The 14302-nt window shown below is 37.3% G+C and overlaps 1 protein-coding gene across 1 annotated transcript in view; it reads left to right on the top strand.

Annotated features, from left to right (window-relative positions):
- CTTNBP2 (cortactin binding protein 2) overlaps positions 1 to 14302 on the top strand; it is a gene marked incomplete at both ends in the record, with an annotated part of 86328 nt that overhangs the window by 67110 nt on the left and 4916 nt on the right. The window contains 7 exons of the mRNA XM_080635781.1: positions 2303 to 2455; positions 2718 to 2905; positions 5858 to 6036; positions 9994 to 10199; positions 10427 to 10612; positions 12369 to 12429; positions 13228 to 13360. Coding sequence (XP_080491907.1) covers positions 2303 to 2455; positions 2718 to 2905; positions 5858 to 6036; positions 9994 to 10199; positions 10427 to 10612; positions 12369 to 12429; positions 13228 to 13360 — 1106 coding nt within the window. The remainder of the gene's footprint in view (positions 1 to 2302; positions 2456 to 2717; positions 2906 to 5857; positions 6037 to 9993; positions 10200 to 10426; positions 10613 to 12368; positions 12430 to 13227; positions 13361 to 14302) is intronic.

The raw sequence follows: 14302 nt of genomic DNA, 5'->3' as shown, positions 1-14302 counted from the left end.
AACTTTGAGACAGCCAGAGCTTTGAGAGAATCAGCACCTACCTTTTTCCTTCTCAATTTAGGCAGATCAGAAACACCAAGAGGGTTACCAATCTCATAAGCAAATGTTTTATTCTAACAAACTAGAATTACTAACTTTTTAACAGGAAAAATACAATTCAGTGAGTGAGACTGAATGCTGACTTCTACCTACTGTGTATTTGCAGTGTGGGGTATATTTTTCAAGTATGCTTTCATCCTAGAGCTTTCACTGGCTTTCTTGATGGCAACCTCGACAAAATCTGTGTTCTTGAGCAAAAGCAGAGCTACCCCATGGGCTTGTACAATTGTGTGCAGTGCTATGTTCTGTTTGTTAGCATACTTCCCAGTGTTACTTCAGTCTAGGTCATTTTTTTCTCCCAGGAAATCCTGATCACAGTTCGGGGCATAGCTTGTGTCAGTGATTATTCCGCATGTCATTTTCAGTGCCATCACATTGCTGGGAGAGGAGAAGAGAACATTTAGTCAGAAGTCAGTTAGGCTTTGGTGTCTGGCCTGCAGGCAAGAAAATCATTCCTAGTCCGGTTTGTTTACCAGCCACTTACAAAAGCTTCTTTTGGATGCTTTACTCTGTGTCAGCCGCACACTTCTCTTAATAGTCTGTGCTTGCATTTCGGCATTATGCTGCTGGTTGAGTCTCTCATTTTTCTGCCTGCTTTTTACCCCATTATTCTGCCATAACTTCTCTCCTAGGAGAGCACGCTCCTCTTTCTAAATGATTCCATGCCATCCAGCTATATCCTCGTAGTAAAACAGGGCAGTAACATTCAGGAATCTGCAATAATAATTAGCAATAATAAGCTAATACATAGCAGTCACCAGCTACAGTGAGTTTCTCTAAGTTTTGCTTTATTACTCATCATTTTACTTAATGACCATCTTTAGTACCACCCTCAAAAAGTTCTGAAACAATGCAAGACACGATATACGCACAACCAGTGTTTTGTTTAATACTTGTGTTACAGAAGCATTCATCTGGGATTTAGTATTACAGGAAGACTTGCAAAGGCACTGTATCTTTAGGAAATAAGATATTAGTATCAGGAAAACTAAAGGAAAATATCTGAAATGTGAAAAAATTATGTGTATGTATATGTATGTGTACATATATACACACACACATATAAATATATAAAAATTTTTTATGCCTGTTAAGTTCAGGCACTGCTGTTCGTGCCTCAAACTAGCTCTGATTACTTGTGTGATTATTAAAGATATTGAAGAATTTTTGAAGAGAGGATAGTAGCAAAGAAAGAAGAAATCTCATAGAATCACAGAAGCATTAGGGCTGGAAGGGATCTCTGGAGATCATCCAGTCCAACCCGTCTGCCAAGGCAGGGCCACCTAGAGCAGGTTACACAGGAATACATCCAAGCAGGTTTTGAATGTCTCCAGAGAGAGACTCCACAGCCTCCCTGGACAGCCTGTTCAGTGCTCTACCCAAGTAAAGAAGTTCTTCAAATTGAGGTGAAACTTCTTGTGTTTTAATTTATGGCCATTGCTCCTTGTCCTGTCACTGGGCACCACTGAAAAGAGTCTGGCACCATCCTCGTGGCACCTGCCTTTCAGATATTTATATGCATTAATAAGATCCCCTCTCAGTCTTCTCTAGACTAAACAGGCCCAGCTCCCATAATCTCTCATACGAAAGATGCTCCAGACCCCTGATCATCCTTGTGGCCCTCTGTGGACCTTTTCCAGTAGCTCCTTACCTTTCTTGTACTGAGGAGCCCAGAACTGGGCACAATACTCCAGATGTGGCCTCAGCAGGGTTGAGTAGAAGGGGAGGATTACCTCCCTCAGCCAGCAGGCTCCTCTCAATGCATCCCAGGATACTACTGGATTAAGTTTCTTACAAATGTGGAATATTCTGAATCCTTTCATCACTATGTAGTATAAAGAGTACATGTTAAAAGTTTAAGATGTCTTAGAGCAAATTAATGTTTTCAGAGTTCTTTGCTGTCTTTTGTGTTATATTTATTTTCAGTGTGCTGAAATCCTTCCTGTCTATGAAGATTCCATGATAGCCATTTCAGGAATATATTTTAATATTAGCTTTCAATTCTTTTCTTATTGTACAGTATGATATTCTTTCCATTGTTTGATTTTTATGCTTCCAGTTTTGAAAATCTTATGCAGTCTCTCTGCTTCTGTGAACAAGTGAAAAGGCAAAAAATAAAAATCCTATGTCGCATTAGCAGTAAAAGCTGTATATATAAAGTCAATTTTCATAAGTAGACATTAATGGGATTTTTATATTTCAGCTTGTCTGGTCCCAGTTAAACAGCCTCCTGCAAGCAAGACAACCATTGTGATTTTAGAAAATTTGGAGAGAGCTTCTTTGTCTGAATTACTAGGAGATTTTCTGGCACCTCTTGAGAATCGGAGTTCGGAAAATCCTTGCACTGTTCAAAGAGGTATTTAAAGAATTTGGGATGGAGAAATGTTTTTACTACAGTACAGCTGTATTATAATACATGGCAAACAGGGAACAACATAAAAATGTAATTTATTCAGTTTTTAATTTTATAGCAAATAACTGTTCTTAACAAAATATAGCAAGTTTTAAGGCTAATTTATGGTGGCTATTTTCTTTCTATGTCAGTGCTTCTTGCTTTTCTATGAAATCGTGTTAAAGCTTTGAGTATTCCAGTAAAATGGTTTATGGTTCTTTTTTAGCAGATGGAAATTCTGGTGCCTTTTACTTTCATAAGAACTGCTTTTTACTGGGGACAATCGCAAAGTGTCATCTTCATGGCTCTGACCTGCTGGTTCAGCAGCATTTCCGTTGGGTTCAACTTAGGTGGGATGGGGAACCAATGCGTGGTTTGCTTCAGAGGTTTTTAAGAAGAAAAGTTATAAACAAGGTAAGAACTTGAATCTGTTTCCGCAATTTTGTTCATCACCAGGTCTGTGAAATATGTACAGTGGTAATGTCAAAAGCTGAGCAGATAACAAAGTTGTTTCAGGAAAAAACCACTCATTTCTGGGAAGATAGATTCTGTGTATCTGTAAATATTGTGCTTGGCCTCATTTAAGAAGGTGTGTGGCCATGGCTGATTAGCATAAACACTCAAGTTGGCTGCAAATAATGGCACACTGGATACTTGTTTATCCACTGTATGAAAACATCCTTCAGTAATTCTTTTATCTCCTGTGTGAGCATGATAGTAAGAATCTGTTCAGATAACAAGAATCTGCTCAGCAAACATGAAATTCCTTTCTTGAGAAACTGATTTTATATATCTAAAATAAGATAGTATATGTCCTGGGTGTATTGGCTAAATTTTAAACAGCAAAAAGAGGTTTTATGATTTTCAAATTAAAGAGAAAAGAGGCATAAGAATATATCAGTAAGGAAGTTGTTTTGAACTGAAAGGCCTGCTGAAGCTGCAACAAAAGTCCAAATGAGAATAAAGATGAGAAGTCTGTTTTTAACATGAATAAATAAATGGAGGATGCAAAATGAAAACAGAGATGTGGGCAAAAGCAGAATTGTGGAATTCTGAAAGTTAGTCGGAAGAAAACCTTTCCGGTGTGATATCAGCTCCTGCAGACAGTCAGGCAGTGTTAGATGCTGGGAGGGGGAACTTAATTGAAACAGCTGCAAAGGAAAATAATTTTGGCAGCAGAGTTTTGAACAGGCTTAAAATGGGAGATTGTTCTAGGAATAGAAAAAGCTATCAGTATTAAAAAGTCTCAGTCTGAAACAACAGACCTACTGTTGGTTTTGAGTGTTCAGCTGTATGTGTCTTTCTTATCCTTGGGGATGTCATCTCCTGTACCCTATGCCACAGTTCTCATCTATGAAAGCTTACTGTTTCAAAGAGATCCTGAAGAGGAAATGTGCAGTAACTGAATATTTCAATGAGGAAATTTAGAAACTTAGGTACTCTTTAATAGCAAGAACATGAATACAGAATATAAAAAAAGAATCATGAAATGTATCAGTGAAACTCTTAATAGGTTACTTAGGTTACTTTTTTCAGGTGCATAGTTATTATAAGTACTTTTTTCTGTGTGAAAGAATGTTCCCTTTTTTCCATGTGCACTTTAAATCTTTGGGTCCCTACAGACATAGTAACTTTAAATCTTTGGGTCCCTACAGACATAGTAAGCTGGAAGTGCTATGAGTGGTTGTCTGGTTGAGCATATGAATAGCTTCCAGAATCCTTGGAAAGGATGGGGAGGGTCGCAGTTGTCTCTAGACAAGTGGTAGAAGCTGGTATCTTGCAGATACACTATAGTGCTGGAATGAGGTATAAGCCAGAGGACAGTGCAATAATAGCATGCAGCAGAATTCTCCTCCATCCTTGTAAGGAGAGAGATCGTATCCTCAAGTCTACACTGGAGAATATCATGATCTAAGCCCCTTTATAAAAGGAGAGAAAAACTTTGATCATAGATCATTCAAGATCAAAGAGAAGGACTGTCTTCACTTGAGCACTAAGCCAAGAAATACAGCAATGCAGACAATCCCAGAAGCAATGGTATTCCAACTTACTCAGAGACAAAGGCTGGATCAAATTTAATCTGCGAAACTGCTTTGCCTACCAGGAGTTGCAGCACCAGGTAACAGATGTCATTTTCAGGCTGTTTTATTTAGGCTTAAAAGCACTCCTTAGTCTCACAGGTTAGAGTTTAACAATGTAATAGGTTTCTACCTCTGACTGAAGTTGAACAGATTTGGGTGGTAATCTCCTTTAATTTATTACTGCTAAAGCATATATGCAGATGGTGGCCATTTGGAGGAAAAAAAAACCCAAAAGCATGTTTGTTCCTCTGTCTTCCCCAATTAAATAAGGAATAAAAATGCCCAGTGTGCCAGTAGATTTATTTTTTTTTTAATACAAACATGGCCTAAATGCAAACTCAAATGCCAGTTGGTGTGGGGCTTGAAATCATGGGTTCCAAAGTGAAAAATAAAAGGAAGATTAATCTCTTATAAAAAGCTAAAGGAAAGTAAAAGCTTATTTATTGTTTGAACACAAAAAGACTATTTCAAAGATCCTTGCTCTGTATTCTGATACGTTGTTTGTGCCTTAATATTAATGCTTTCAGCTGAAAAGCTCTTTTGCCCTTATTTTGAACTATTAGAATATATTGGAACAATTTAAATGTTTTTTTCTATATGAACTTTACCTTGTTTATGTGTAGACTCTTGTCAAGAAGCTTTGGCTTTAGTGGTAGCAAATACTAGCTCTAGTGCATCTTTTAATGCTTCCTTTAATTCAGACTGTTCCAGAGGATAATCCTAGGATTAGGATGATGAAGACTGTAATTTAGAGTCAGATGAAATAGAAGATTTTTCTGGCACAAAATAATTTGCCTTTATCAAGGCATACTGGAAAATGTGAGTCTTAGAGGAAGGCGTCTTCCTTCATTGCTGCTAAATCTAAAATGAATATGGAAGTCCACTGAGGACATGCCTTCCTGTTCAGTGTGATTGTATGTTCTTTTATGCACCTTATTTATATCACATATATTGCAGAGGATATGGTAGGTATCTCTTGTAATCCTAATCTTAAACACCATAAAAAAAGCACTGCTGAAAAATTTGTGCCTCAGTTTCCCACGAAAAGTAGAGGCATGTCAATTTATGCATAAGGAGATATCTTTTAAAGTCTAGTTGGGGAAATAAGTTTTAATACAAGAAAACTTCCGTATACTCTATAAAAAGGTCTGACCAGCTTTTGAATGTTCCTGCCTTATCTAATGGCAATATAGCAGGAAAAGAAAAAACAAACAAGCCTTCCTGGAGTTTCAAGGAAAAGTGTTTGCAGCAGAGGCCTCATGTCAAATATCTTTTCTCCCTGCAGTTCAGAGGCAAAGTACCTCCTCCGTGTGATCCTGTGTGCAAGATCATAGACTGGATTCTTGCTGTTTGGCACCAGCTGAACTCTTGCTTATCACGTCTAGGAGCACCTGAAGCACTTATGGGGCCAAAACATTTCTTCTCTTGTCCAGTGGTGCCAGGTCATGGCCAAGTGACAGTGAAGTAAGATTGCTGTTTCCTGTTTGACACTGTTCAGTGCCAGCTAAATACTTATTGCAAATGTAGTAGTTACGTTTCTCGCAAACTCCACCTGACTGAACAGCCTTGCAAGTATTTTAGTGAAAATTGAAAGTTCTAAACTTTTGTTTCATATTTAATTACTGGAAAGGTAATTTCAAGGGCACAAGTGTGAACTGGGTGTCTAACACTGGTTAAAAGTCAGTCCTGTTGTGATCTTTCAGTTATTTTCTGACACAGACGTTGCTCAATATTACTTGCATTGCAATGGCTAATATTCCTCAACCCTTTAAAGGTTTTGTTCTTCATTTCAAGAGAGCATTGTAAAGAAAGCTGTTCATTAGTGAACAGACCAAAATAAAATTGTAGAATTCTGAGTTTCAGAATTTGATAAAGTTTCCTTTTAAAGTTGTACACGTGGGAAATTTGGAGAATGATTCCTAACTCTTTTTACTATTGGTATCATTTTTACATGTACATGCAATTTTACAGATGTATTAGCTTAGTAAATAAGGCAGATATATACACATGGTTAAATGTCCAGTACAATAAGAGAAGAATGATGAAAATTTTGTCTCTTCTTGCCTACAATTGCACAAGCATCTGCTCACATTCCAACTTTTCTGCAAATGCTAGCAAGTGATATAAGAAATAGTTACAGAATTGCAAAATAGATTAATTGCATGCTAAGATGTTGCTTGGCTATACTGGAAAGTTGGGGCTGTTCAGCCTGGAGAAGAGAAGGCTGCGTGAAGACCTCATAGCAGCCTTCCAGTATCTGAAGGGGGCCTACAAGGATGCTGGGGATGGACTATTCATCAGGGACCGTAGTGTCGGGACAAGGGGTAATGGGTTCAAACTTAAACAGGGGAAGTTCAGATTGGATCTATGGAAGAAATTCTTTACTGAGAGGGTGGTGAGGCACTGGAATGGGTTGCCCAGGGCGGTTGTGAATGCTCCATCCTTGGCAGTGTTCAAGGCCAGGTTGGATGAGGCCTTGGGTGGCATGGTTTAGTGTGAGGTGTCCCTGCTCATGGCAGGGGGGTTGGAACTAGATGATCTTAAGGTCTTTCCCAACCCTACCTATTCTATGATTCTAGTGAGCCCCTGAGATTCAAAATTATTCAGAATTCCAATAATAATATTGGTTTCTAGAGATGAGACATTATTTTTCTCATCCTGCTTCATAGCATTCTCCTGAATTGCCACTTCTTTTTCTGACTTTTCTGTCTTGTACTAGTTTCTCCTGACCTTACAGGGTCCTTTGCTTAGCATATGCAGTGTTTTTTTTATCTTTTGTTCTGTCTACAGATCTTGGAACATTTTGCTTGTTCATTTTCTGTATTTTTTTTAAAGGCAGATTATCTAGAATAATATCTAATAATATCTAATAGAATAATTATCTAGAATATCCAGAGTAATTATCAAAGACTAAATCTAATCTAATCCATCTAATGTGGATGTAACACTGACTTGAAATTTTATGGGTACTGTGAAATAAAAAAGAATAAATTATACCATGTATCTGTCTTGTTCCTCCCTTTTGAATCATGTCCTCTGAAATGTCTTAATCATTTATTTATTGCAGTGGCATTAGTAGAGGACAGAAAAACTGTTCCTCAAACACCTTAATGCATTTTGTGTTTGGATTTCTCCTGTGTGTAACTTTGACTGGATTCACAGTGCTTTATTTTGGGCACAACACCAAAATGTCTTCTAGAGTAGTGATATGCCATCTGACTTCTCATTTTAATCTGTTTTTTTTGTCCACTAATAAACAATCAGAAAGCACAGCTCCAGTGAGCACTTACTGGACACTTTTAGTTTAACAGCATGATGACTAACAGTGTGGTCACATAACTAGCGATAAATAGCTTTAATTAGCAGCTCACTGGTTGCTGATATTTCAGTCTAATTAACTACTCCTGTCCTCTTGCCACTTCTCTCCACTGTGCTATTCTGCTGCTTTTGGCATTTGTTAAAGCTTCACTGAGCCAGCTTAATTCCTTAAGACAGTAGACAGCTATCTACAGTCTGGGTTTGTTCTGGGCTAAGTGTTAGCATGAGGCAAGTGGCAGAAGCAGGCAGCTGGGAAGGGGGAGAGAAGGCATGACAGGAAATTGTTTCCTGCTGTGTGCTGTTTCATGTAGCTTCCCATGATTTGGAGCGTAGAGTGAATAAATGAGGAAAATTCTAGCTACATTTTTTCCCCAGTTTTGATCTAGGAAATTAAAGATGATGTTCCAACAGGAAAGAGTTTCACTTTACAGCTCTTTTTCAGGGGCAGGAGTGTGCTCTACCTTTCGCAAGTATCAACTGGGGACTTGATCAAGATGAGCCCAAACCAGGTTGGAATTTTATTTAGACAGGATGGCACTGTACAATCCATCAGTTATTAACTGTTAGCTTAGAATGGGCTCAATTAATTTTATTTTTGCAGCATTCGTTTCTGACCATTTCTATTGCAAAATAGAAATAGTACTGCAAATAGGATAGTACTGCAAAATGTCAAAAGCTTACACAAGCAGAAACAGGGAGAGTTCTTTATTACTAAACGTAAAGCAATTGTTTATTTTGGTAGCTTAACTCTGCTAGCAGATGCAGGCTGTATCTATATGAAATGGTATCTATAGTATTATGCTAAGAAAGCCTCAAGGAACATCTCCAATATGCATTTTACATCTTATTTTAACAACTGTATTATTTTTTTTTTAAGTAATGTAACTTTTATCAAGCTTATACCAGCACTTCATAGCATGTTTATACATCATAGAAGCTCAATCTTATGCTTCATAACCAACCAGAAATACATCTATCAAACAATTTATGCATTCTAACTAAACAAACAGAAAAAAAACAACAAAAAAGCCAAAGCAGGTCATCATAATCTGTTGGATAATAAGACGGTTTCTGTGTATCAGCGTATACAACAAAATGGTTCATTTAAATCAAACTGACAATTTATCCTTCACTTTTTCAAATGGATTTCTGCAGAGCTGAAACACAGAATTATAGCCTATAATTTCTTATAAATAAACCCTCTGACTCTCAGTCTTACCATCTACCCCCCATAAGAGGCTATAACAAAAAAAAAGTTGGATTTGATCTGAAAAAGATTGCTTCAGTGTCTGTTATAGATGTGAGCCGAGCCCTAAGTCTGAAACTCATAGCCTTTATCCCTTGAGAACTATAAGCTGTAAGAAATAGCATTTATTTATTATCTAACACAAATTTTTCACTTCTGTGCTAAAACAATGTAATATTTCTCTCTTAGAAAAGCAAAAGTCCCAGAAGAACCATGTCCTTTTGAATCAAATTCTTGTAATCAGACCCAGTCTCTAAACCAGACTATCTGGAAAGCCCACGGCATCCTGGAAACAGTTTACCATAGATCAAATAAACAAAAGGAGAGTGAGAGCAAGGCAGCTCTATGAACAGAAAAGTCTTGTAAACTGGATAAGTTTTGAAGTGGAGGAATACTGGAAAGGGTGCATTCATAACTGAATACCTCCTTTTTCTCACGCTGGCAGCAAGTAGGCTATGAATGAACACCTGCAGGCACGGAAACTTCTCCATGCACTGGCAAAGGTGAAAGGGGGTTTTTTTGTATATACATGAACACACATCTTCCTGGGACATCCTTTCTGTTAGCCTTAAAATGAAAAGGATGTTTTATAGTCCTTATCTGAAGGAGGCAAAGCCTCAGATGGTAAATAGTTTGCCATAACAACCTGAAGAAAGTTAGGTGAAATAATTTAATATAAAAGAAACAAGTAAACTCTACCTTAAATAAAATCAGTTCCTCTCTGACATAAGGTACATTATTAAGTCCAAAATATATGTGCTTCGTGAAAATGTAAAATCTGCTATGTTACCCAAAGTATAAAATCTTGGGGTTTAATAATTATCTCTGAAGTTGAGGGATTGTTTGTGTGCCTACAGGTGGATGTCCAAATTATGGAATGCTGTGATAGCTCCCAGAGTTCAAGAAGCAATACTCTCCAGAGCCTCTGTGAAAAGACCATCTGTACCAGGACAAGTAATAGCCAAAAAAAATCCTAGCCAAGGTCAACAGGCTGTTGTTAAAGCTGCTCTCAGTATCTTGCTAAATAAAGCTGTTCTGCATGGCTGTCCTCTACCCAGAACAGGTAACAATGAACTGTCTAAAAGGCAAGTAGTTGTACATGCCCAAAGTGGGGCTTTTAACTTTTCAATCCCTTTTTCAAAACTTGCACAGAACATAACTGTAGTAATGATGGGGGGCATGTGGTTAAAAGCACTTCTAGTTGCTAAACTAAGTAGTTGGATAAGGTAGTTAAGGAAGAACCATTTGCAACAGTCAATTCTTCTTAACATTGTTCTACTTTTGTTTCAGAGCTAGATAATTATATAGCAGATTTTAAGGGAGGAAATTTTCCTTTATCCGTTGTTTCAAGCTACAAAAATTGTACTAAGAAAAGAGGTGAGAATACTTCTTGGAGAAAAGTGAGCACAAGTCCTCGCAAAAAGTCAGGCCATTTATCCTCTCAGTCATGGAATAAACAGGAGACACATACTGAAGGTAAAGCCTTATATTTTCAATTCTGAAAGGAGGTGTGGGGGATTAAGCTGCATAGATATGAATCCAACTTTTCTTCTATATTGTGAATTAAAAATTCTCAATTAAATGACGCTCATGTTTATGTTTACCAGTAAAAAATTGTTTACTTTTCCCCCAAAAAAAATTATTTCTTTATGGCTATCAGGTATCGTAATTAATTTATTTTTGTTTGTTTGTTTGTTCTAATGCCTTTCTGATGTCTGATCATGAGGTAGGCTTTGGCTAAGATGGTGGAAGAGCGAGCACTGGTTCCACCTCATACTGCATGGAACGATGCTCTATCAGTCTTTTCCCCAACACCGGATGAGAGAAAGCTTCTTATTTCTGCACCTAGTTTGCAGTATGCCTACATTTGGGGTTGTTTTTACATGTGCTTTATAGGTTTACTACAATTATAACTATTGTCTGAATCCATGTAAAAATAAATGAATACATGCATCCTCAGACCATGCTTCCCTTGTTCAATTTTACTAGATAAATTGAGTCAATCTAGAAGCCCTGTAGTGGAAGGAAGAGATCTTTGGTTTTAAATGAAAGATTTATGTTTGATTTTCACTTTAATTGCAAAAAGCTTTGTAGTCACAGGTACTGTAACACCTTCAGGAAGTTCCTACATCATTTTCAGTATGCTGCTTGGTAAAGAAGGCTTTATATGACTCAGTCTATGCGTGTGTATAACTTTTCAAGTTACCTTAGTAGCTGACACTTTTGAAATGTCTTTTCAACTCAAAATCATAAGCCATCTAACAAGCAGTTCACCACACTGGGATAATGTCTGGGTATGTACAGAAGCAGCGTATCATATCATTCTTCTAGAAGTACACATCCGTCTAGAAGAGCAACGTAGGAATACCATAACTGAATACAATATAAACCAGGAAAAACTTCTAGAGGACAAAAACAAGTTACTTATTTTGCTTTCAGAAAATGAAGGTAACTCCTTCAGAGAGGAGAGTTAGGATGGGATTTAGAAAGAGGCTTCCTCACATACGCTTTAGAAACAGTGATTATAGCCTCAATTGCTTCATACATAAAAGGCTGAAATACTTGATGCCTGGTACTTTGTAATGTTAAATTGAGCTATTCATTTCTTTGGCTCTTGTTCAGAAAAAAGTCTGCTTTTTCTGAAATGCAACTGAATGTCCTGATTTTGCTTGCTGGTTCTCTGAATTGTGAATTTATCTAATCTCACTAAGAGGATTTAAAATATCAGATGAACACAACCTGAAGTAGGATGTTTGATACTGTATATTGTTCCTGAAAGTGTTCTTGGAGTTCAGTTAATATATGTGAATGTAAGTTAAAAAAAAAGATGAATTTCAGTAGCCTTCCATTTCTGACTGTCAGAATCAAATGTTGTTCCTGATTCCAAAGGTAAGTTGTTTGATTTTACATAAATGAAGCAAATGTAAATCTTTTCCTGTTGACAAGTGATTTCTCTTTGAGAGAACCAGAAAGGTGGTTCACCTGCCTCACACAGAAACTTAATGGTCTGTCTTCTACAAAAGCTTTGGCAACTCATGTCCCGTTTGCCATTTGCGCAGTTCCTAATGCTACTCTGAGCACTTTCAAGGGATGTATTCTGATCTTTGACAGAGTCTATTGGTATAATTAGGCAGGAAATAGTAACCCATTTTTCCAGTTTATCACAGATTTTAGGATAAAGAAATCAGTGTACATGATAACACACTAATAAGTCAATCTCTCTTTTGTGCAGGTATAAAATCCAAGACTATGTTGCAACCAAACTGTAAGAAAAGAGCTTCTCTCACCACCAAGTAAGTTTTAGTTTCCGGTATTTATAACATTTAGCAAACAAGAAAGATGATAAAATTATGTTGTAAACTTGCGCATTATAATGAATACATGAAGAATTTATATTTGTTAATGTTTTGGTTCTAAATCTGAAGAAAGGAATCCTTTTCAATTTTAACCTTTGAGAGAAAATAATTTTGATATAATTTTAGAATCTATTTCTGTAACCCAAACCTTGCAGCACTGCATTGTTTTTTTATATAACAGAATAGTCTGTGATTTGAGAATAGTTGATTGAGAACAGTTACTGTGCCATGAAAAGCCACCCATATGCTTTTCTCACCTGGCATTATATTTTAAAAACTCCTCTGGCTCTTTCAGCTTACTGAATGGCAATTCACAATGGTATAGTGCACGCATTTTAGTCTAAATGATACAGAGTTTCTCTAAGAAAGTGTACGAATTAGCCAGAGGGAACTGCATTTGAAACTTCAATATGAAGCCTTGGTTCTTCAGGCACAGAGAGCATAGAATATTTATGCTTCCAGTATGCTAGGGTTTTTTTAAGTGTTTAAAATGAAGTTCAAAAAGGAGAGTTGGGATAAAATTGATTGCTTCAGCTTAAAAAGAGGAGAATCTTTGGGGAGAGTAGGCAGAAGAATCCTTTGTTAAATTTCAGAATGAAGAGAATAATTTCTGGTAGTAAAGATGATTTGGAAAGAAATTACTATTTTCAGGTGTGTATAATATTTATTCTTAAATTCTGTATCATAGCTTAATTTTAATTGTTCTCTCTGTTTCTTTTTTTCTTTTTTAACCAGATCTTCAGAGAAGGATCAATTGAAAACATTAAATCTGGAGCAGAGACTGTCCCTTGGTTCTGATGATGAAGTAGATCTTGTGCAGGAACTTCAGAGTATGTGTTCCAGCAGATCTGAGCCTGATATAAGCAAGGTAAACGCAAGGCTTTTAAATAATCTACTACGTTACCATGTGCAGTTGTTTGCTGTGTGTTTAAAATAAATTTTTAATTTACAAGCACTGCTTGAACTGAAGAAAATAATTAAATTATTTAGGAATAAGCCAAAGTCAACTAATAAATTATACATTTGAGGGTAAATGCTCTAGTTTAATGTACATTATTTTAAATTACACCTTCCCTGTTTTTTCGTGTAAAGACTTTTTCAGTGGAGGCTGAAATTTGTAAGTTCATAAACACAGGTGACAATAGCTGCGTTATTGCTCCCCATGTTATCTTTCACGCTATCATTGCTTCCACTGGGAAACTATTTTGTAGCCTTAAGGACACAGGAAGTTTTTCCTAATACGCATTGCACATCTGGTTTGTTTGATGTAATCCCAATAGCCATCACAGAACTGGCTCAAGAGCTCCTCTGCTGTGTAAGAAAAATGCAGTTTTGCTTCCCCAAGCAAGAAGGAATGGAAGAAGAAAATGTCGTGGTTTAAGCCCAGGCCGTAAATCAGAACCACGAAGTCCACTTCCCCCCCCACCTTTCTTCCCTCCGCTCCTGGAGGGACAGGGAGGAGAATCAAAAGAATGCAGCTCCCACGGGTTGAGATAAGAACAGTTTAATAACTAAGGTATAACACAAATCACTACTGCTACCACCAATAATAATAATGATAAAGGAAATAACAAGGAAGAGAATACAACCGCTCACCAACCGGTACCTCGCCCCCACCCCGCAGTGATCCAGCCCTTCCCGGAACTCTCAGTTCTACATCCTGGGCATGACGTGCTATGGTATGGAATACCTCTTTGGCTAGTTTGGGTCAGGTGTCCTGTCCCTGCTTCCTCCTGGCTTCTCCTCCTCCCTGGCAGAGCATGAGACTCACAAAGTCCTTGGTCAGGGTAAACATTCTGACCCACAACTG

The sequence above is a fragment of the Psittacula echo genome, assembly GCF_963264785.1.
Source record: "Psittacula echo genome assembly, chromosome: 1".
Classification (NCBI taxonomy): Eukaryota; Metazoa; Chordata; class Aves; order Psittaciformes; family Psittacidae; genus Psittacula; species Psittacula echo.
The sequence above is the reverse complement of the archived record's forward strand: the minus strand, read 5'-3'. Positions and strand labels throughout refer to the sequence as shown.